This window comes from Aphelocoma coerulescens, chromosome 7 (genome assembly GCF_041296385.1).
Source record: "Aphelocoma coerulescens isolate FSJ_1873_10779 chromosome 7, UR_Acoe_1.0, whole genome shotgun sequence".
Taxonomy (NCBI): domain Eukaryota; kingdom Metazoa; phylum Chordata; class Aves; order Passeriformes; family Corvidae; genus Aphelocoma; species Aphelocoma coerulescens.
The window spans coordinates 23,081,289-23,106,327 of record NC_091021.1 but is presented as its reverse complement, the minus strand read 5'-3'; the positions used below and the strand labels follow the sequence as shown (position 1 = coordinate 23,106,327).

Here is a 25,039-nt window from a genome sequence, read left to right as displayed (position 1 = left end):
CTTCAAATGTCAGCGTACTGAGATCTGAAAATAAATAATATGTATTATCCTCTGACTGCACTTACAGTGTAATGGGAAGAAGTGGGACTTAAATATATGGAAAATGAGAGACATGGCTTTATCCTGGATATTTTTTGGCTCCCTTGTAGGAAAATACAAGGGAGTAGGTAACCATTTCTCAAAGTAAATCCCACAAAACTAAGCTCTGGCAGTGAGACTCCTGCACCACATAAGACAGTTACTTCTGTTCAGAGGACAGACTCTCATTAGAAGAATGGTAATCTCCAGCTCTACTGCTATTTGTTCAACTTTTTTGTCATTTTCTGTTGTGAACTTTTACCTCCAGTGCCAACAAACAGGGCCATGGGGACAATATTCAATGCGACAAAAACATGCTGCTTTCACGAACTCCTATTTGGGATGTTTAAAATGCGTATATTTTTATGGGTGTAGGTAGTTACATTGTTAATTTCATAAAGCAGGAAATATGACATCTCTTAAATATTACGGATGCCATCTATCACTGTATTTTGGAGGTTAATCCTGCTAAGTCTGCACATTTCATAAAGCTGATTAAAAGGTAGCAGAGTATAGATACAGACACCTTGGCTTATTCAAGAACTGCCTGAGTATCTGGATTACAAAAACTGACAGTACAGAAAACAAACAAACAAAAAAATTATGTTAAGTATGTTTGGCCAGTCTTTAGTTCTTTAAAATAATAGAGAAGGAATGCCTTTTTTTTGTAAAGTTTAAAACTCTGCACAGAAGTTTCTCAAGTATTATTTACTCTTCTTCCATATTGTATTAGACTTTAGATACGTATTGTCTCTTACTTTAAAAGTGTCACAGATTTCATGATGCACACAGGAGAATTTTGCAGCTTTTTATTTCAGCTTTTTAAAAATGGTTTTTACACTTCTTTTTAATTTCTTTTTTTATTCTTTTCCAAACTCTTGGCTTTTCCCCCAAAACCTACAGTGTCCCCATTCTGCTCATCTCACTATCCTATCCACCCTCCCTCCATAGACAGCAATTATAGGATAGAAATGGCACCACATTGAAGATGCATGTCAAAAGAAGCATCTGCTTTTCTGGCAAACTCCACACTGTTGGTGGCATTGGAAGTATTGCTATACTGTTTGTCACAGGGTTAGACCACAGATGGCTCTTTTGGCTGACATGGGATCTGCTATGTCATTTTCTGTTTATTCAAGTTAAATAAATTGAAGAACTTGAGCCCGACCGTGCATGAGGGAGTCAATTCCTATCAAAATCCCTTTGTTTAAAATTGCTGATTCCTTATGGGCAACATACTGCACCCAGCATAGCAGCAGCATTGTTACTGTGAATCCCTCTGTTCTGTTTTAAAGAAGAGAATGGATGTTCTTCCTGCTAATGCCATTACACAAGTATTTCATAGGTAGCCCAGTCTATTCCTGCTGCTTTTTGACAACATCAATGGAACAGTTGAGGCAGCTGGCTCTGGCCCTTTCTTCTGCGTTCCAAAATCCTGATCTCTCCGAGAGACCACACCACAGCCAACATCTCCAGTTGTCAGAAAGATGGCACACCAGACAAAAAAAGGGTAGGAAAAGCCAGTTCTGTAAGACTTCATCATCAAGACTGAATCTGGATGTCCCCATGAAAAGGCTCTTCGAGTGGCACAATTTATGTTTCAAAGTACAGATCACTTTAGATATTTTTTCCTTCCTACTCACTTTACAAATGTTTTTCCAAGTGTCACCAGGCCTAACTAATGTAATCAGCAAAGAACAAGCCAGTGTAGATACACAGCCTGAGTGCAACACAAAGGTTACTGTAATTCTGATACCAAGAAGGTCCAATTCTGCTGCTCAGCAGCTTATTACATGCCTATGTCAAGTTACAGTTGAACCAAGCTCAGTGAGAACAGCAGCATCTTGCATCACTTTCCATGGGAATAAACTACTCCTCCATGAGCTGAAGAACAGGAAATCATACTCGGAGCATCACAGTCCTTCCTAGTTACTCCACTGCAATTGTTTCCATAGTCTTTCACAGTGTTTGCCATAGAAGTGAGGTCAGCGTGACCTGTGCTGGACTGAAAGTTCCATTCATCTTTTTGCTACTCACTTCAGAACTTTCAAGAAGTGCCCTTACGGTTTTAATATTCTGCAATATGATAAAATGCAGCAGATACAACTCATTATAACCAACATATTGAAACAGGTCATGCACAGCATTGCTGGTAAAGGATTAAAGCAAGTCTCAGGTATAACTAGGAAAGCACATCCCGAATTCAAGAAATACTAACACTGTTAAATTCATCAGGATTTCATTCCCCATTGCCTTTACATACTGCAGTCAAAAAGAAGGGAAGCACAAGATACTTCTACAATTATTTCAGCAAAGATTGAAATGACTATCAATTTCAGCTAGGAGTTTGTGCTAATTTGTCATGGTATTTTGACATTCAAGGAGTCCATGTTTGAGACTATGCTGCTGCAAGTGGTGCAGGTATACACACACATTATATATATGTTATTTAAATATTTATGTTTATATTTATTTTTCTATATATATGGTCTGACACTGAACTTGTAATTTGCTATGGGAGAGTGACCACATCTCCATAACTGTGATTCTTCTCCACGGCAAAACCACCAAAATGAACAGAAGCAGCCAAGTGTTATTAAATTAGTAATACAGTTTTAAAACAAGAGGAGGATCAGTAGAAACTTTTTAAACCATCAGACTCATTATGTAAGGAGTTGTCAGTTTTCTGCACTTGCACATATCGGCCTAGTTCCACCCTCACCCAGTGGTTCAGCATTCATTTGCACATGCTGAAAATCTATCCAGAAGTTTTATAAATTTCAACATTGTATAGAACTGACAGACCAGAAGACAGCATTGTATAACATTGGCAAAACTTCTCAACACAGGGCTTTTCTACAGAGCGCCAGGGAGCAAACTCTGCTGGGTCTGCATGCTGCAACACGTACACCAACTTTGTTCGGATTGTAATGAGACTGCATGTAGCATGCATGAGACTGCAAATGACATTCCCAAAGTCCTCTAAATTACTCCCAACACTCTACGTGGTTTCCTAGAATAAAACGGAGAAGCTCAAATCTCATTAGAACAGAAGTGGAGTTTAACTTCATTGCTTCTGAAACGTTTGCCTCCTGCATCATTTCCTATTTGGGAGGGGAGTGTGGCCTCAGTACAGGCACCTGGCTGCAGTGCCTGCAGCGAGGGTCTGACACGGCAGCAAGACTTACCACAGATTTTCATTAATTCAACTGTATCAGTGCAGTTACACACACAGTGACACCTCCAGCAGATCTTAATTGTGCTCTCATGGAAGGCAATGAACACTGCAGTGTTGTAAGCTTGCCTTATACCCAGCAAAAGTGACTTAAAGTAAAAGCTGAGAAAAAGCTGTGTGCAGGCAGTACCGAGGATAACTGTTTCCAAATTTTTGGGGCCAGTGGACACCATGCTACTTTTGACATTTCTCAGAGATGATCCTGAACCTTGAGACTGCCATACTAAAGCTCACTGCATGCAACCTTTTCGGTTCACTACAAATGTTCACTACAGCATAGAGCCAGCAGAGCTGACATTAGAAGTCCATTTTCTCCAGATGTATGATGTAATACACAGTCACACACAGGATACCCTGTGCTCTTCAGGAAAAAAGGAGTGGTCTGTCATGCTCAGAACAATTTGTACAACTTTCTCCTATGCAGCACATAGAGATTTACACGCATGCACAGGCACCACAGGACAAATTACAATCAGTTTAGCCTGACAAAAGCAGCTATGTTTAGCTCTTGGGAAAGATGGAAACAAGAACAGCTCATCCAGCCAGTGAATGATTCAGACAGATACTTAACACCACCTTTCCTGCAGCTGATATTAACACAGAAAATGCTGGTAAAATGGTACAGACAACTCAAGATGTCCACAGTCGATCAGGTAACACTGGCAGCCAAAAGTGTACCAACAGCAAGAAATATACATAGTTTCTCCCATTTGTTACTCCTTTGCCCTTGAAAGTATGTGTGTGTGTGTGTTCAAGTATAGACACATAAAGCAGTTTTATGTACATCGTCCTAGATCTGTGTATCCCATATATTCAAATCTTGAATTAAATCACAGGCTGTTTGAACATCGTGGATTAAAACATTATCACCTAATTTTTCTTTCTTCTGCAAGCCTTTATGAGCTGCTATCTTGAAACTATCTGCTACAAAGAATACTAGGAAAATGTTGACATTTGGACAATTTTATCCTGGAAAAGACAAAAAAGTAGTAATTTTTGCCTTTAGATATTTCCAAAATCCTAACCTGCAGTTGTAGCTTGGTTTAGCTTCCTAGAAGTTAGAGGGAAGCACTTTCTTCTCACATTTCCCATCAGTACATCTTTTGCATCTCACAGTACCCAGTGGCTATGCCCTCCAACACATTTTTCTGTCTCCCAAGAGACAATTTTTATGTACAAGAGTAAAAAAAGGAACATTGCTTCATTTTTTTAAGGAGAATTTTAGATGTTACAGTAATACACAAATCACTTGCTTCATTACCAGAATGCTTAATGGAGCGATCACTTTTTCAGCATAATTTCAGGGAACTGGGACTAGGATACTCCAGAACACAATGCTTAGTATAGTACAAATACTATTTAATGCTATTCAACCTGGATCAAGCAGGGCTTGTTAGCATTTGTTCAGCATCAGTCTCAACAGATCCAGGCTATTTCTTGCAAAACCATTCTGTTATTTAATGAATGCCAGTTTGGGCAGCATGTCTACATCCGTGGCCTAGAGAAGCTGATTTTAGGTCTCTTTAAAGCACAAAGTTGCTGAACACTCATTTAAGACAATCTCTGAGTGAACTCTTCTGAATTTTAAGCCCTAGCAAATAGGAGCATGACACATTTAAATTAGAAGTAGTAGCAGTAGTAAGAGAATCTGACCAATTAGTAAATCTAATCTTCTTTATGCAAACTTATGAAAAATGTAAATATTTTCCTAAATGCAAGTGATCAAGGGCCCACAGATGAGAAGCAGTTCTTTCATACATTAAGGCAATTCACTACAATACTGTGAACACAACAAATCTGGGGACTTGACGAAACATAGCAAGGAGTTTGCTAAAATCAGCATAGCAAAATCCAGCACATAAGCCTACTTTTGTAGATAGCAGTCTGCTTCTCCCTACAAATAAGGAAACCAGTATTCCTTCAGTAGGATGAAATTCTCTAAGTTGTAAAGGTAAGCCTTTAATCAAAATTGAAGATTCATCCACAAAAACAAGAGCAAGGTTTCCAAGGGCAGGGCAGCTTCTGGTGGAGCTCTCCAGTAGATGTCTAGCTGCACATTAGGAATGATTTGTCAGCACTGACCTTTGATGGCCTGAACATAGCACCAGGTCAACCAAGAACAGCGTGGAAAGCTGAAATCTTTCAAACATTACTGATCAGATGTTTTAACATGGAAATTCAACTCCTGATAAAGTTGTCAAGTAGAAACAGCACTTTCTGAGATATCTAGGATGTGCAGATAGTGAAGAGGAAAAGGGCGGTATAGGGAAGTCAAAAAGCTTTAAGACGGGTAGTAAGATCTGCTAGTCTGATAAAATGGCTTTGGTGCAGTACCAAATAAAGAACAAAGATGGCTTTGCTGGTGCTGCTGGCAGCTTGGCTTTCAAGCCAACTTTTCCCTCAGTTTGGCTGAAAAGATCCAAATGCAACGGAGGCAATTGTGGACCCACAAATCAAGATAAGAGTTCAAGAAATAGCTTAGGCTGGCATTACTCCAAAAAGCAGCATCCTTGCCCCTATGGCTGCTCACTTTCCCTCCTGGTGTCTCCCCCTTGCTCATCAAAAGAACAAGTAGAATAAAAAACATAAAAATTTTTTAAAAGGAAGTTCAGACTGCTTCATTTACCAATGGTGCAGACTCATGAAAGTGGTAACAAAACAGCATCAGGATGTCAAACAATCTGGAACTAAACCAACAGTGGTTTTTCATACACAACGCAAGACAACTGCAGCAAAAACACATAGTACCTCTGGCTGAGTCTTACAGGTAAGAAAACAAGCAGCATTCACAAACCTGTCCGCTAAAAGGAAGTGAAATCCTGTGTACGTAACACGTGCAGCGATACTGCTCTGGCCTTAGGGTCAGATTTTCCTTACAGCCTTATCTGAAACAAACCCAAGTCAGTCTTTTCTCATTCTTTAAAGGATGATGTTTTGGTAGATGCTTATCACCTATTAGATCCAATACTTTCTGACTGCTGACTTTTTACAAATGACAATCTCGTCCAAAATCCTTGTGCATGCAATTCAAAAAAACCCCATGTTACAACTTTATTTATCATTTCCGGTTCTTCTTGATAGCTGTAATTTAAATTGAATCATACAAACAGAAGAGTTGTTCTAAGTCACTTCCAGAGCCCTCATCAATTTTTCTCACATATTGCCTTCTAATTTAAAAATTCACTCTTGGTTTGAAACAAGAGACAATTTTTATTTTTCTTTTGTAAACTACTGTTTTAACTCATGCAGCTACTTTTTAACTCAAATTTTGAATTCTGACAGAAAAGTGATTTTAAGTGGTTAAGAACATCATTCAGATGTCTGAACGTCAAGCACACAATATGACATATTTAAAAATGTTCGTAACTTCACAGTGTATTAAAATGAACAATTCCTTTTATACCCAGAAAGTTAGTTCTGAAGTACAGTTACAAAGATTTAGCAGCTGTATGCTAAGAAGATGCGGGATGCCATTCCTTGGTGCATCCAAATAGCTGCTGGGGTGAATGTCTGACTGCACAATGAATCATTGTCAACTCTGAAATGAAAAAACACAAGAATTAGGTAACACCTAGGAAAGTTTCCAGATGTACTACTAATACAACACTAATAATATACGAGAAATTCAACTGCCAAACAGAACTGGTCATGGCAGTGCAGGTAAGAGTCTGACTCAGACGTGAGCAGCTACAGCTACAATCAGAGATGATCCAAGGAGCGCTCACAGAAGCCACAAAGTGTTAGGAAGCCCCTGCAGTCAGCAGGCCATGCATCAGCACAGCTGGCACAACAGCTGCAGCACCTGTGGGAGACAGCCTCCACCTCTGGGTGGTGAAGGGTCACATGGCTTGAACCATGTCTGGCTTTATATACAGATAAGAGATGACAAACACTAGTCAGGAATAAACTGGTTCATTTGGGCACAGAGCCCAACTCATCCAATTTCAATAGTCATGTTCTCGTCCTTGGTACAAGAATTCAGCTGAGGAATCATACCTCTGAATGCACCAGAAAGTTATAGACAAGGGAAATACTTCTAATAAGTACATTTGGAAGTGGTAATTAACTTTAAAACACTGCAGTGAAAGGAAATCTGCCCAGCCAATGGCTAATATTTTAAGATAAATTAATCATTTGCCCCTGCTTACTGCACAACCCCAGTGTTTAGCAACTGCTTTCAGGTTTGTCTTACACTGTGGACAATTTCAAGGAATCACATTTTTAATAAGTACATTCAGCAGCACTTTTCTTAGTGGCAATTCTACCTTTGCAGCTTATCCATCTGCACAACAGTTGGATGTTTAACATTAACAATCTTGTACACCAGCATTGGTTCACTATAAAAGTTACCGTAAATTGAAGTGGAACGACCGTGTATTGCATTTCCTTAAAAACAAACAAACATCTGAATTTTGAATTTATGCCATTAAATTGGATTTCAAAATTTAAACAGGACAATGGAATAGTCCAATAAGGAATTCCCAGTCTAAAAAAAAAAAAAAAGGAAAAAAAATAAAGGAGAAAAAACCCCAAACCCTGAGGAAGTTCATTTCATAGGAAAGACAAGGCCATAAAACCACTAAAGATAACTAGATTAAATTTCTGTATAATCTAAGCCACTGAACTTCACGGAGTTATTCCTGTTCTCAGTAATATTTTCATGGTTGACTGCCTTTCTGCCCAACAAACATCTGCTTAGAAATAAACTTAGCTATTGCTAACAGTAAACCAACTTTTACTCTTTTCAAAACCCAGAGTTCTACGTAGTTTCAACAGTCCAGTTTCTTGTCAAAATGAACTTTGCAATTGTTATTAATCTAGAAATATCAATAATAGTATTTAGATGAATGTTCTCATAGACCATAAAGAAACTACTTACACAGTACATGGCAGGCAGAATTTGAACACAGTTTTATCATTCCAAATAATCTGCTCTATCCTGAACTTCAGGGGACAGACAAACACAGACAACTATATAGGTATGTGTGCATGTGTAAATATTTTTTTTTCCCCAAGATATTTAGTCCTAGTTGCTGAAGTATTTGAACCACTTGCATATGTTAGTACATTTCAATGCAAAATCTGAGATGTAGGAAATGAATATTAACGAATACCTTTTGAAGAGTCAAACCTTAACAATTCATTCAAGATTATCCAAAATATCAGTGATGGGACCATTTTGAACTTCAGGTCACCATCTTAATCCCTATGAATAACCTTTATAGGTGTGGCTGACCTGAGATTTCCATTATTACCCAGGACAATGACCCAACACAGCACTTATTTCAGGAAATGAAGAAGGTGGAGATAGATTCAGTCATTTTGAAAGAGGGTCAACAGAGAAGTGTCACACCAAAATAATGTCTTTTGATAGAAGGATGACACACAGATAGCTAGATGTTTCTTTACATCATGTAATATACTGGAATACAAAACCATACATTTAATAATACCAAAACAATAAAATTGCAAAGAAACATTAAACGAGAAAGCACAAAATTGTCAAGAGCTTCAGAGCAGGTAATTCTCAACAATTTATCAGAATACATAAAGAATGGTTACATGAAAAGCCAGAGTGCCTTTTATAATGACTAAGCCAGTCTACAGCCCTAAGTGCCTTCTGAGACCATGACACTCCACACCTGACAGATCTAAGAACAGTATGTTTGCTGGCAATCTGACAAAGTCTGCTTCCAAAGTTAACATGATTTTGTCACTGCAGCAATTAAAATATCGACCTAATGCTGCAACAATGACTTCCTTAACCATTTCCATCTCACATTAGCCTCCACAGCATTGTAGAACATTGTAACTGGGAATGGAGGCAGAAATTAGAGCACTTCAAAAAACTAAAAAAACCCTGCATTTTTCTACAGTGTACCCTATGTATCACTAGCACCTTTAACCAGCTGAAATTCTATGTAGTGAATTACCTCTTTGTATTCTTCACCATTAAAATTACTGAAGCTTTCAAATGTACTCTATAGCTCCTCAGTACTGCAGGATACTACTGGTTGTCTCATCTCAAAAATTGTCCCCAGTTCTGGAATATTTACACATATATGTGTGTACTGGAAGCATTGTTGCTCTAAGACAATAAAGAAATGTTATAATTTATATTTTTGTTTAAGTGAAACACTTTTTCAAAATCCCAGTTTTGATGTGTTTCTCACAAGTAGCATTCAGAGGTATATCTCCTGGAATGCTGAATAAAAGCCAAAAAATGCCCCTGTTTCAAAGGTTAGTTGCTAAGCAATTGCATTTAATACCTATCTCAAATGGTTTTTCCAAATTACGCAGAAGTAGTTTAAAATAAGCACAAGTACTATCATAATGAGGATCATGCAAGCCAAATAGATTGGGTGGAATAATATTAAAGCAATTTAAACACCATTTGATTCTGCTGAATGTGAGTTTAACACCAACCCCACAATATACCAGCTATTCAGCTCAGGTTTCTCATTGGGGAAATTCAGAAGCCTTCTGGTTCTCTGTCTCAATAAGCACTTACTGATGTCAGCAGTCTCACCCCATGCAGTGGCACCACTGGCTATGGAAATACACACTGGCATAAGCAAGAGTCTTAAAATTCAGACCCACAATTTTAGAACTCTTCTTGAACTCATCTGGAAGACAGACCACTAAACACTTCAAAGGATCTTGTTTGCTGATGGTTGCTTTCATAGCAGACAGAAATCCATGGAACTGTGTGCCAGCTCTACCAGAGCCCAGGTTTACCCAGTGTGGCTGCAGCTTTCCTGGGCTTGCAGGAGGCACATCCCTGGCCAGAGCATGGCCACCCTGTCCCTCCTCTCCACAGCACAGCTGCAGTGAGCAGAGTTAACACAGAGTTGTACTGTATGTTACTTCTACACTACAAGCTTCAAAGAGTTTCATGTTGTAATAGGTTATTTAAAACCTTGGCTAAGTGATTTGCTAAGCTAAGCCAGAACAACACACATGCATGGAGCAATACAAACAGTTCCAAATGGGTCACCGTGGTCATGCTCAAAGGTGGGCACACAGGTGACACACAGCTGCCAGTCACCTGCAGCAGCTTGAGCAACAGGGTCTCCCCCATTCCCACAGTAGCCCACCAAAATATCTGTTGCACAACTGTTTAAAGCATTACTGTCAAATTATACACATAGGCAGAAGAGAAAGAAAAACACCATAAGACTTGAAATTCCTTCATACCATGAGATCTCCTTTGCAACACACCAACCAGCTCTTCAGTGCTCAGCTGAAGAGCACTCCAAAGCCTGGGCAGGCAGCATTGCACCTGGGGATGCCCAAGAGACATCACTGCTTCCAAAGCAGGAAAAAACAACCTGTGGTCTGGTGAAAGAAGGCTGAGTGAAAGAGGCATCACCGACTTACAAAATAAAAAGCAATATCTTCCTCTTAACCTTTAAGTGGGTTAAGTACAAATAAAATACAGAACCTTAAATCAGAGTCTCTTCTCCAAATTCAACTTGAGGTGAAAGGGTTGGACAATAATCAGTCTCCCTGAGAAAACTGAGGTCGTGTGCCACATGCCTGCATACAAGGCAGAGGAAACTTCCAGGTCCTGTAGCACTAATTTGTTTGGGTTTTTTTTTTTCATTTCTTTGTTTTAAGAATTCTGTATTTTTATTTGTGGACATATTAACAAGGATCTGCATTTGATTTTACCCTTGCTTGCCTGCCTGGTGTTTGGAGTGATTTTGGACTGTTGCAGTGGCACAAGCACAACCTGATAAAGTTTCTGTGGGTCAAGTAAACCTTAAAGCAGGATTGTGAATCACCTCAGAGTAGCCAAGCACCTGTGAACACTGCTTCAGATTTTCACAGATAACTGGATACTCCTTCACCAAGTTGCAGCAGCCTTCCTGGGAGCTGGTAACACCAAAGGCATAAGAAGTGCCCTACAGTGGCTAACAATCCTGGGAAAAGCTCCCTTGTAACGCTCATCCAAACTCACACCTGAATCCTTAGATTTCGCTCCTCAAGCACAGCAAAAATGGAAGCGCCATACACACACCTGGAATATCCTAAAGCACTGAATTCTAACACTGTTATGCTGTAGTACCCAAAAGACAGAATATATGAGCTGTAGTTAACCTAAGGACTCATGTTTCCACTTTACTGAACAAAGCACCATATGGTCAAGGAGATTCGGATATAAAAGGACAGAAAACAATAGAAGGTAAGGAAAGAAATCAATCCCCTTCCCACCTAAGCAGAGAAAAACCCACACAATCAGGTGTGAAAGTGCCATTGCCAATAAGAGACACCGTCAAGAGACGGAATCAATGGTGAAATAAAGTTACATATATTTAGTTGCCCTAAAGAAGCACTTCCTTTCACAAGCAGGTAAGCATCAGGCTAGACTAAGTTTGATGCTCATCTTGCCCTGGTGTTTCTGCTGCTCTTAACAGAGGAAAATGAAGCCCAAATGAAGCTCCCCAGAACAATGTGTTGTTTGTTTCCACTGCAACCTCACAAAGTTCTACAATTCTATCAAATAAGTAAATTCTAAATACCCGCTCTATTTGACACATCATTGTTCTACAGCAGAATACTTTAAACAAATAAGACACACACCAGTGATTTCCTAAACAATTACAGGTAAGCATACAACATGGCTTTTATGAGGAACATGAACAAAAAGGTATTATTATAAATTATATTATTATATATTTGTACATTTTTGTAATTGCCAGGGTTTTTTTTGCAACAGGCCCTAGAGCTGATATATCCTTATACTACATAATAAATTCAAAAAAGTACATTTTTTAAATGTTGCAACTATATTTTTGTTTTGAAGAGCTTGTAAGACTTCAAAATACTTGCTAGGTATTTTTAAGCCAATGCATCTTAGTGCACAGGTTAAGTCTTGAAATTGGTATAGAGTTTTACTGTTAAAAATCAATTTACATTAACAGTAATAAAAGTTACTAAGTTTAAACTCCTAGAAATAAACTAACTCAAACTGCCACAAATCTAGTTATCTTGAATTTGTTTAAAGCAATCTCTCACCAGCATTCAATTACCTCAGCTGCAGTTTAAAACTACGTTGAGAGTCAATGCACACAGCTGCAACTACACTGCCTTAACTGCAGTCTCTTGAGGGAAACAGCTAAAGCTGTGCTAATCACAGTAACCAGCCCTTACAGCACATGATTTTTTTGTTGTGTGTATGTTTCCTAAGTTGCTGGGTTAGGAGGCTTGTGCTTATCCAGTCTATGGTTCCTCTCCTCGTTTCTCCTCTATTTCTAACTCATCCCTTCCCTTTCCTGTTGCATCAGGAAGCTGCAAATACAGTGGCTTCTGCAGGGCTGTTATAATTACCACAGTACACTGCAATTCTGAAACGTATGCAAAATAGCTCACAATTACTTCAACACAGCTCGAGAACTTTCAAATGTGCTTCTGTTGGCTTTCTAGAAAACTTCTGACCAACACTTCTTCCAAGATTAAAACCTCTCCATGCACCTCTTCACTAGGACTACAGATTTATAAGCCTTCACACTGTCTCCCAAGTAAGGTGTTTTAAAACAACTTGTTGTAGAAAAGGAGAAAAGCATTCATAAGAAGCTGGAAACAGATCCATGAGGGAAAACCGCTAGAGGTTCCTAGTCTCTGTTGACTTCTTTTGTCACATGCCATCTTGTGCAACCACAACTTTAAAAGGGGGGAAAAATGCAGACCAAAAGAGATATAATGTCAAATGATCATTATTTTTATTTACTTGGTTGCAGCACTGTGCGGATGTTTTAGGAGCCATCTCAAGCTCTCAGGAAAGGATTTTCCCCTCCCTTCCTTCCTTCCCCTCTCCTCCCTGCCAGCAGTTACAGTTTAAAGGATCTAACCCTTCTGAAATGTGTTAACTCAAGCAATTTTTTTAACAGTTGGAAGTTTCAGGGGAAAAAAATGAACCCAAAACAAAACAGCAGATGTTCAATACACAGACTTCTATCTTCCCTTCCATGTGAAACTAAACAGCAAAGACACATACTTTAAACAATAACATTTCCAAAGACATAAAAATATATGGTTCACCCTGCTAGAAATACTAAACAAAAACTTCAAATTGCCAAATACAGATAAGACAATCATATCACTTTTTGCAATCTGTAACATCATGCCTGAACAAGATAAGGTGTTTCCTTTTATTTCTTTCATTCACGTTTTGGTGCAAGTATAGAAACCCACTCACTGAGTAGTTTTGCTCCCTTGAGAATAAAACAGAACTTCATAAACAATCTTATAGATGGACTTTAAAAATTAAAGAAGTTGGTACTTAATGCAGGAGCTCGGTTTTGTGAAACCCAGGTAGACCGTTTAACATTGTATACAATGTAAAGGGAAATAGAGTCTGTCACCTCAAGCCAGTGATACAAAATTACAATTCTTATAGTTCTGAAAGAAAGAAACAAAAATAAACTAAGCCCATTTATTTCTGTAACCAAAGATGTCTGGTCAATCTTAGGCACCTCAGCCTCCCCCTCCGAGCACCCACCCATCCACGCAGGAGGTGTCGTGTCAAATCCCTCTGGGCACAGACTGCTCCATGGAGCTGCATGTTTTGAGTTATGACCATGCCCAGGTCTTGCAAGTTTAATGAGGTTCCTTCTCACACACACAGACACCACACACAGCACCAACTGGGAAATAATAAAGTAGGATTACAGGTGTAGCTTCTTGATAGGTTAAACCTATAGATAGAATGAAAGGCTAATCTACATTTTTAGCCTGAGATTGGCAAAAACTTTATTCATTTAACCATCATTAGAAACCCACCTTAACTTTCAATTTTTAAAAAACCCAACCTTCAACACAACACTTGATATTAACAGAGCTGCATGAAAAGATTGATCAAAAGCTTTGTCTGTCTCTCCATACACAGGCCAAACATCAAATCAGTGTTAAATTCCTCACATGCAGCTACGCCCAGTTAATCTTCTTGAAAGCATCAAACTATGTAAATCTCCTTATGCTGTCGAGATAAACATTACACTCATCAAAATGTAACAAGAACCACTGTTACTGGGCAAAGCTGTTAAAAGGCACAGACACAGGGCTGAGCACCCAGGCTGTGCTGGTAGGACCCTGCACTCACCTCCTTCCCAGGCCTCCAGAGCTGCTTCTGGCTTCCTCTTCGAGAAACCTGAGAGCAGAGGAACCTCCCTGCACAAAGCGATTTAAAATCCCTAATCAAATAGCTGGAGTAGCTCTGTAGATTCAAGGAGCAGATGGCAGGAGAAAGCCTAATTTTCCATTTACGATAATTTTACAGAGTGTAGAAATATTTACTTCAGAGGAGCGCCTCCCAATTTACATGAGAATAACAAAAGTGGGAGGAGGGACAGAGAATCATCTTGTTCTCAACAAACCAAGAGCTAAAAAAGCCTGTATTAAGCAGTAGAGTGTATGTCATTTTGTTTCTTTTTCATTACGGATGCACACATGTGCATTCTTTGCACAGCTCAAGTAACCTTGATAGTAAAAATATTAGCTTACACCTACCTTTTTCAGACAGGATGTATGGCTATGAGCGTTGTGATAGGTTATTACTGCAGATACTGTGTAGCTTTCATTCTTTAACAAGACCTACATCTGCATTTCATATTATTTCTCAGATGAGCTGTCACTCATTTAAGCAACATCTCAATTTTAAGCCTGGTAGGAGTATTTTTAATATGCCTGTCTGCCCATAACGCAGGAAATCCTTTTGAGCAGAGACCACATTTTAGTATTCTTATAAGTACTCTGAAAGAGACAAGATGATCAGGCGCCACCGAATCAAATCTGACCTGAAATTGAGAATGCTGACTGGCTCCTACATGCCTGAGTTGCACGTAAATATAGTGTAGATACAACAGGTAACAAACATAATACTATTAGCACAGATTTGTTTATAAAACAAAACGTAGTTATTTGTGAAAACAAAAAGAGAGTATGGGTAAAGATCTGAACCTACTCTACCTATATGGCATTTTGTGAATGTTTGAAATTAAGGTAGAAAACCACATTATAATACAATGCCTTAAAAATAAATCAGGAGAGCGCCACCTTGCCTTTTATCCGTTAATCACTCATTTTTTCAACTTATAGAGTCTGCTATAGACTCTTAAAAATGAAACAGGATAGTATTAAACATGAACTGTTCTTTTACTATTCTCATATGCATGAAAATAGCAACACACACATATAAGCTACTCAAAATATTTTAATTTCTCTTTTAAGTTACTTAAATTTTTTTCAGTTTCACATACCACACACTGTTAGCATAGGAAATCCAGTTACTCATTTTAGGGACATTAGTTGACAACTTTTCCTGCACTAACAGTCACTAGGGTCTCAGGCTAAAGCACAGCTACAATGCAATTGTCTGAATATGGGTTACACCGAGCATACAGAGACTTAATCTGAACTTTTCTTAATTACCAAGGGTTGAAAAATTAGGCTTGCAGTGCTCTTCAGCACTGTTTGACATCAGCTCACCCCTGCAGGTGAAGGCTGAGTGAAAGGGAGATCAGAAAGCCAATCGCTAATCGACATTAGTCTACATGAATGAAGTTAATAGGAGTTTTCCATGGATTTAACTGGAGAAAAGCACAGACCCTGGCTCCTTATGTAGGAAGTGTTTGAGCAGAGAATAGCTACACACTAACAAAAGAAACCTTTGGTACCCAGGGTCTTAAGCCCACATAATACCCCTGCATTCATTTCTCTCTCTCCCTATTGGGAAAAAAGGGTCTGTTTGTTTTTCTGATTCAGTCGGCCCTTTTAGCTCTTTGAATCTAAGGAGTGCACTGTGAAAAGAAGAGCATCTTATCAGCCTGCTCCAGACCAGCAGGCAAACTCACATCCGCACACAAAACACAGCCCTGCCAGCACGAGGCCTGGCCCCGTTGCCCTCGGCTCCTGCCAACACCCTGCCCCGCACCCGACACACTGCACAGCCACCCAAGGGGCCTTCCTTGATTAATGGTCCTCGCAGGGAGAGCACGAAATAGTATCGGATGAACTGGCTTCATTTATAAAGTATGCAGGAACACCAAACAAGATGATCAGCATGGGCGTATCCAGGACATTAACAATAAACCAAAACCAGCACACACAATAAGCATGTTTTGTTACATATGGACTTGAACACTTTGAGTACAAGATGCAAAGATAACTCCATGCACTGCTGGGCAGCATCTGCAGAGCGCTGCTGAGATAACACATCAGTGATTCTTATCAAAAAGATATTTCTATAAAATAACAGGGAGAAAGGAAATAGCAATTTTTTCTTAAGCTTTAAGAAAATACGAGAGTCTAACTTTCACTGTCATGCAGGTTAGCCACACAGATCATGTGTCATCCCAACAATGCACCAAGGGTTCAAAATTTCCAAGCCTATGTCCTCATTATTTATATGAAACCCTTCACTGTGTGCAGCAGTGATATCTGATTTCCTATTTCTACCCTTAATGCATTCTGACCCCGAGCAAAATAGAACAAACTTCCCCATTATTGCTGACTGAACCCGTCAAATTACTTGTTTCAGCTACTAAGTGCAACAGACACGGAAGGATTTTTTTCTCACCTGGAAAGAAGCCTGCCATAGTATTTTTGGCATGCTTTGTCAAGCCGGGAGCTTGTCAGTGACCTCTACTCTATTTACCCTCTGGCGCACACACAGAGCATGCTTTCCCACCAACTTAAAAAGTAAGTATTTTTCTTTCCTTTTTTTATTTAATCAAAGAGTCAATGAAAAATAATACCCTAAGCAGTAAATAATGTAAGGTTAATACCAACATTGCGTCTTGTGTGTATAAAAATGCAGCCAAAGACAAACGGTCCAGCAAGGTTGTAACAAAACTATTTCAAATATTTTATTTCCAGCAACTAAACAAACAAACAAAGAAATACCTCTTTCAGTACAGCTCCATAGATGCGAGTGTTCCGAGCTTATCAGAGCGATCTCTCTGCCCATAAAATGCCACAGGGTTCCCCTGTGCCCTCCCCGGGGAAAGCTGGGGCGCGCCCGAGGGGCGGCGGAGGTTTTCTGGAGGGTTATTTGAAAGAAAAAACGCGCCCAGATCCCCTCGCTTATTTTACGCCGAGTGAAAAACATCCAGCCCCAAGTTTCGCTGTTGCGACACCGGGTCCTTTCTAACATGTTGCCGAGCCCGGCGGGGCCGGCACCCGCCCGGCCCCGGCGGCCGCCCCGCACCGCCCCGCACGCCCCGCGAAGGTGACCCGGCGGCGGCCGCCCCGGCACTCGCCAAGGTCACGCCGCGGCTTTTAAGAAAGGGTAAAAAAAAAAAAAAAAAAAAAAAAAAAAACCAACAAAAAACAAAACAAAAACAAACAAACAAAAAAAAAACACCAAAAAACAAAACCAACAAAACACCTAATTAAAAAGGAGAAGAGAGTTTCTTTCTGCAAAGCCCAGCTCTCGAGAAGCGAGAAGGCTGCAAGCCGCAACTCAGGCCAGTCGCCACCCCTCTCCCCACTCCTCCCCCAGCACCTCGGGGCTGCGGGGGGAACGTGGGGGAACCGCAAACCCACACAACACCTCCCTTACCTGTTTCCTATAGGGGGTCCGACTGCCGCCCGCCGCGCTGCTGTTGCTGCTGGGGAAGATCATCGCCCCGCCTGATCCCCCGCTCCCCCTCGGGATGGGGAGCAACTTTGGCGGCCGCCGGGCTGCGGCGCGGCGGGGCTGCAGGGCGCTCTCCGCCTCCGTGCCTTCTCCGCCGGCTGCGGCTCCTCGAACCCTCCGCTCGGCCCCCGCCCCGCCCGGCCCCGCTCCGCGCCGACCCTATCCCGCGGCAGCCGCCCAGGCTGCCATCCACGGGCCCCCGCTGACCGCCGCCGGCTGCCCCAGCCCAGCCCGGCCCGGCCCCACCTCCCGCCGGCCTCAACCACCGCCCAGCAGAGGGAGGGAGCGGGCGGGGAAGCGCCGAGCCGCGGCGGGGAAGCGCGGAGCGGGCGCGGTGCTCTCGCCCCGCCCCGTCCTGCGCGGGGAGGGGGGCGCGGAGCGGGGCGCGGCGCCAGGGGAGGCGCGGAGCGGGGCGGCGGGCGCGGACTCCCCCGCGCCGCGCAATGGTTGCGCCTGAGAGGGGGGCGGCGGGCCCGCGTGCCGCGCATTCCGCCGCGGGGCGCGCCCGGCGGGGTCCCGACCCCCGAGCGGCTGGAGCGGGACATCCCGCGGCGCCCCGGCTGGAGCGGGGACAGCCGCGTTTGGTGCACTCCCCAGCTGCGGGGCTGACCGCTCCGAGGCGATAAACACTGCGGGCTTTAACTCTCTTAAGTTTTTCTTGACTAGGGATGAGGAGGGGGGAGGAACATCCGGTCACAGCCCTCTCCAGAGCCTCAAGGCAGCATTTGGGAAGCAAGGGGAAATTCTTAGTTTCTTCACGAAATTTAGGCCTAGGAAATGTTAGCGTTCTTAGGCTATAAGACTGGGACACGCAGAGAAAAGGAGTTCCCAACTTCACTCGCTAGTAGTCTGCACTATTTACATTACTATATTTACATTACCCATTGATGTTGACAATCTAGTTTCTAAGAAAGTCCAGAGCTATAGCTCAGTCAGGCCACTGACTGATCAGTGACACTGCAGAAGAACTTCTGTCACAGACATGCATCATCAGGCACCTTTTGGTTTCTCTTCCTCTTTCTGACAATACAGTGGCCCCAACCCTGTACACCCCAACATGTCCACAGGAAACAGCTGGGAAGAAACAGAAAATTGTCAGGTACTTAATTACTGTAAGGCCAAATAACATCTGACAATGCTAGTATTTACAAAACCACATTATCTTCAATTACTTCCCCAGAAATAGTCTCTAAGTATTTTGGTATCCTAATATATTGCTACCACGGATCAGAGCCCATCTGAATAGAGTACAATAGGAAAGCAACAACGTTTGGCAGAACTACATTCTGCATAACTTTCCTTTTTCTCCCTCTTTCAAGTCCTAAAATGGATCTCATTCAGTTTGGCCTTGATTTGATAAAACAAGTTTAAGGTCTGCTAGTACTGGATGAAAAGCACTGCAGCCACATGGTGATCGCTGGTTCTGGAAAACATTTGATGGAAATAAATTGTACTGACAGACTTTGTGTCAGATCAGGTACTGTCTGTCTGTACTAGCCTAACTTCACGCTGGGTCACGGAAGATTCATATTCCCACTGCTGGCATGAAGGTAGCACATTAATGCTAGGATAAATTCAGATTCCCTGGTCTGGTTAAAGCCTCATGCCTGCTTTACAACAACATCAGTTGGCATCAATACTGAAAGAGCAACAGTTCAGCAACTGATTCTGGGTGAAACCTTTTTTTTTTTTTTTTTCTCTGATCAGGTTAATTTTCTTCCAGATCATTTCCTTTGTTGGGTTCAGCATGTGGCTGTGCTGCTGCTTGTGCCAGTGTAATGGAGGAGGTAGCAGTGAGCAAAAATAGGCAGGGGCAAGAGGGTGGATACTAGTGCTTGTTTTGGCAGCAGTATCAGATTATATTGGCTTAATACATTCATGTACCTGTGGCTTAATTTGACAGAAGTGTAGCTGTGTGCTCATGCCTTCCTGAGATGTACCTCACACAGCAGTCGATCTGTGCTCTGGTCTTACTTATTTCAGCCCCTTGGTCACAGATGTCACAATCAGACTCAGTGCCGAAGCACCCTCTTAAAGCAGTACAAACTGCAACAGTGACAGGCTACTTCTCCTGCTCAGATCTCTATTCCCAACTGAAAAACAAGAAAAATATTTTCTGGACAGTGTTGCAATCACTCCAAAGGGGTGACAAAGCTTATGTCTGCTCCACCTACGGGAGGGCTTTGTTAGCTGGAGATGCGTTTAGTGACCACACCTTCCCCTCGCAGGGAAAAGCTTTTCAAAAGCCATCAATCATCCCTTGCTTCCTTTCCTCTCCTCTTCCTGCCCCATCCCCCAGGGAAGAGGCTGGAGGGATGTAAACACTATATGCTCGATTGGATCTCAGTCACTGTCATACCAGGGGAGGCTCTCAAGAATATTCTAAAGCAGTATCTGAAACGCTGCCGTCTTGCCCTCTCTGCTGTCTCATGTCCCAAGGCTTCCCGCGATTTGGACAAGGTTTCCCTCTCTTAGATTCAGTATGTGGCACGTTTCTCTCTCTTACCAGTACTTTCTTTCCTAACATATTAGGAAAACACGCAACAACGAATATAATCCTGTAAACATCTACTAGATCACAATCTAACAGTATCTGATTATTTATTTTCGTTAAGGAAAAACTCATTACAGAATTTTCTGGGAAGAAAACTTGATGTAATTTCCTAAGTGTTAATGTGCCTATCAACATTATTTGTTCTTTTTTAAAGGCTTGAGTACTCTGTCTCCATTTTTGTCTCAAACAGGGAAATAGCTGACTTCCAATAGGTTAGACAAGGTTATCAAGAATACAGAGCCAGACTCCTTACAGCAGTGTGTCTGGAGAGAACGGGACAGCAAAGCTAAATCAAAATAAGAGAGTTTCTGACTGGACACCAGGACAGCCAGGCATTGCTCTGAGAGGTTGTGCACTCTCCATTCTCGAGCATTTTCAAGACCAGAATTCATACAGCCCAAAGCAACCCGACCTGATCTTTTTGCTGATGCTGCTTTGGGCTGGAGGTTGGACTAGAGATCCCCTGAGGTCCCTTCCAATCTGAACCTATGCTCATATGAAAAAGCTGCTTTGTTCTTACTCCAGAACATAGGCAAAATTATTTCTGTGTAGAACCCAGTATCTGAGATTATGTTGATAAAGCTCAAGATAATTGCCTGGACTTTTCAGTACTTGTGCAGTGATATATCGGTTCAAGTACTGTCAACAGTTCTACATATTTTCTGAGATGCAAGAAGCATGCCTTGTTTGCACAGAACAGTGTCAGTCTTACTGACTTAGCAATGCCAAAACTGAGATACCAAATCTATAAAATGTATACAAATATGATCATAAAAATCATATTTTCAAGTACTTTGTTATTAACTGCACACAACAGGTGTGAACAGACTTGCAAGTAGCCAGGCATTTGCTGCTTGCAGTTATAAATGAGCAATTCATTTTGATCCTGAGGGAAAAAAGTGACCACAGGGTCTAAGAGTGCCTCTATAAATCATTCAGAGCTTCTTTAAATTACCCAGAGTTGCTTATTCAGAAAAAACCCGAAAACTTATGAGCACCTCTGGTGCATTTTGGAAATACAATGTAGCAATTTACATGTTCTGTTTCGTTTGCTTGCTTGTAGGTTTGCAGAGAGACGGTGTAAATACAGAAAGAAAGACTTGTCTGGAAACCTGGAGACAACTGAAAGTACTCGAGAATCTTTCCAGTAGACTGCAAAACTAAGTCATTATTTTAAAAGCAGTTCTACGCATTTAAGATGCTACTTTACCATTTCTGTGCTAAATCAAATTCATGGCTTCCTTTACTTATCTCAAAATTCAACCAAAGTAGCTATTTCCCCTCAGGGCATTCAGTGCCTCTGTAGGACAGATGGTCTCTCAGCCCTCGATCTGCTCTAAATGGGAAACTTACAGTCTATTGTAAACCCCTGTGAGTTCTGACTGGATCTCCTGAATTTCCTTACAACTCTGCTCTCCTGATCACTTCAGCGTCGTCTGAAGACCCACTACTAGAAAAGTGACTGTGGGTACCTCATTTCCCCACCCTGAGGGTACCTAGGAGATTTTCATCACAATGCTCCGTCCCTGAGCATCCATCTTCTCAGCACACCTGGACATATGGAGAAAGATAGAAACCAGAGGAGGCAGAAAGATGAGCCACAACAATGCAAAAATACTTTAAAATACTCTATGCAAGCCAAGGAAACAGTATGCAGGGCTGAACTTTGAAAGATACTAAGCATTTCCTGTAATGTGTTAATAAAGGGATGTGTGAAGCTGAGTATCATACAGAAGCAGATTCTTAATTTTAGTCTTAAATTCATCTATTAGAACTGAAAGTATCAAAAGAATTTCCAACAGCCAAAGAACAGAGTAAACTCCATTGCATGGGAAGCTCCTTTAGAAATAAGTTATCTCACAATTAATTGTTTTTACTTAAGTATTCCCAATATGCAGGTAATGAAAAAAATCTATATCTTGCTAAGAGAGGATGAGGAGGAGAGGTCAGTAAAAATGGGACATAGTAATGTTGTGAACATGTCAAACACTTTATATATAAAATCTTCTTTAATTCTTTTTTTAATTAGAAAAAGAAAATTATTATGAAACAATAACTTCTGCAGAAGTATATGATCTGCTAAGAGGGAGGTATTGCATACACAATGAGAAGCTGTTGTTTAAGAATGCAGTCTTCAAAATAATCACGAATATATTCAACAGTAAGAAAAGAATCTTCATGATGATCTGAAGAGGGAAAACAAATAATCTTTTCCAGCTGTACCATTTCAAATACTGGTACCAAAGTACCAAATTACTTATACGCTACAGTAGAATGTGAAAAAAATGCTGTGTTATCACTCATTACAAAATACATGTGCACAATCACTATAATGGATTTTTTTTATCTGAACACCACATCAGCTCATTCTCTCTGGGAGCCCTCCAACCTGTCTCTGATTTTCTCATCACCTCTACTGCAGAGGTTTTTCCCTTATATCCAACAGCTCACTGTGAAAAAAGAGCAGTCCTCTGTTCCCTGCAGCGCTCACAGAATGTGTCTGCTATGGCCACTGGGGCCGCACCTCCAATGACATGCTTTGACTCCTATTCATTTTGGCTTGCTGTTCATTCCTTCTGTGCTTCCTTAAATGTTCTTGGAAAGACTCTTAGTATAAATTGCACAATTATACATAATTGTTGCCATTCCCTCACTGATGACTGGTGTTAAGAACATGAACATAGTGAACAACACAATCTCTTGTTAATGCCATGCCATGCCAGCATTTTATATTATGGAAAACACTATATATTACTTGAAAGCCACGACAAGATACTTCCTTATAGAAGCATTTCCACTGTCAAACAAATCCCCTTCCTAAATATACCCTATATATTCTGGGAAGCACAAATATGAAACATAATTACTGTAAAGGATTACTATGTAAGAGAAATTTAAGGTGGCTGCTCATAATCAGTAATTAAAACACAGGTCAAAATCCAATCCTCATTTGTGGAATGAATCTTAAAGATCTCATTTCTGCCATTAGTCTGATAATATTGCCAGACACTTGTTTGAAACTATAAAGCAGTCAAAGTGTGTAAACAGATGCCAAATATATTGTAGAATAAAATAATAAAGTCTGTCCAAAATGAAAAAGCATATTGCTTTTTCTGCTTTGTTATTAACTATGTAGAAAGTTCATCAACATTATATTGAACCATATTTATTTTTTAACAGAGACTACTAAGAATAGCTTGCTCTTTTGACATGCTTTTTTGACTGTGTATTTTTACATTTTTTGCAGAATAAATTTATGGAAGAGAAGAAGAAAACAAAAGTATTAGCTAAGTATTTTCTAGGAAACAATGATTCCATGCAGCTATTTGATTTTTATATATTTACATATTTACATTTTAATACAGATATTAATAAAAGAAGCAAAATCTGGAAATACACAAACATTTTTTCTAAAACTCCAGTTTGTGGGGTCCTAAAGCAGAGTTATATATTCTGAGTTTTAAACAGAAAAGAGGCTCTTCCTAGCCACAATATGTTCAGTTTTGGTGTGCTGGGTTTCCTTGGATGACATTATTCATCATATTGATCAGTTGGAATGGTTACTATTTTATCAGAATTTTAGAAATAAGAAAAAAAAGAAAAGACTCCTACAATTAAAATATGTTTAAAGATTGAGAACAGTTAATGACAATGAAAAGATAAATCACTGCACAATGGTTAGAGTGGAAGGTCTGGCCAGAAATCGGCCAGACATAAATTTTATTCCTTTGTGTGTTGTTTTCTTGGTATTTAAGGCAAAGAAATAGCTTCAGATTTGTCAGTGCACTGCTGTTATAGAAAAAAAAAGAATTCAGCCTCTTGCCTGGTCTTTACACATCTATAAATAGGAACATACATTCTGAAGCCTTGAACAAAACAGGCACTACTTGCATTGTAAGCAGATTTGGTTGTAATGCAATGAGGAGCAGGCACGAATCATAACACACATGGAAAAAAAGGAAGAAGACAGAGAAAGTTATGTATGATACGATACATCAAAAAGGTGGAGTTGTCATCACTCGTGCAAAATCAGGCTTACACACTCAAGCATGAGCTTGAAAAATACCTGAGGAAAAGCCAGAGTAGGTCCTGTTCTGCAAAGCTCTGCTGCAGACAGCAGGCACACTGGCAGCAGCAATGAGCCAGACTGGGGACTGGGTACAGTAGGTGTATACATGTGGGTACCTTGGAACAAAACCACAAAACACCACTCTTTCCAAACAATGTTGTTGTCCTAAGATGACTCTTCTTGCTTTTTTTTTCCCTTTCCCTGAAATGAAGAAGTCCTGTCATGTTTGTTCGACAAATACAGTAGCCAAGTGAAGAACTGACAGCTCTACCCACTGACAAGCACTGTGCACATTTTTCCTGTCCTCACACACTTTCCTGTCAATTAACCTCATTTCTGACCTGCAAATGTCTTTACAGTGGTCCAACTCCCCTGAGTACACCATCAACACTGTACCGGCTCTCTGGGGTCCATTTACATCATCTTGGCTGGAGTGTGAGAAACTAATTTCCATATAGATTT

At 40.6% G+C, this 25,039-nt stretch overlaps 1 protein-coding gene across 3 annotated transcripts in view; it reads right to left on the bottom strand.

Annotated features, from left to right (window-relative positions):
- RBMS1 (RNA binding motif single stranded interacting protein 1) overlaps nucleotides 1-25,039 on the bottom strand; it is a 144,047-nt gene that overhangs the window by 73,402 nt on the left and 45,606 nt on the right. Inside the window, exon 1 of one of the 3 annotated variants that reach the window (XM_069020833.1) lies at nucleotides 17,877-18,178. The exons of the other annotated variants lie outside the window; for them this stretch is intronic. Coding sequence (XP_068876934.1) covers nucleotides 17,877-17,939 — 63 coding nt within the window. The 5' untranslated portion in view covers nucleotides 17,940-18,178. Of the gene's footprint in view, nucleotides 1-17,876; nucleotides 18,179-25,039 lie in introns of those variants that run through there. 3 annotated transcript variants of the gene reach the window in all.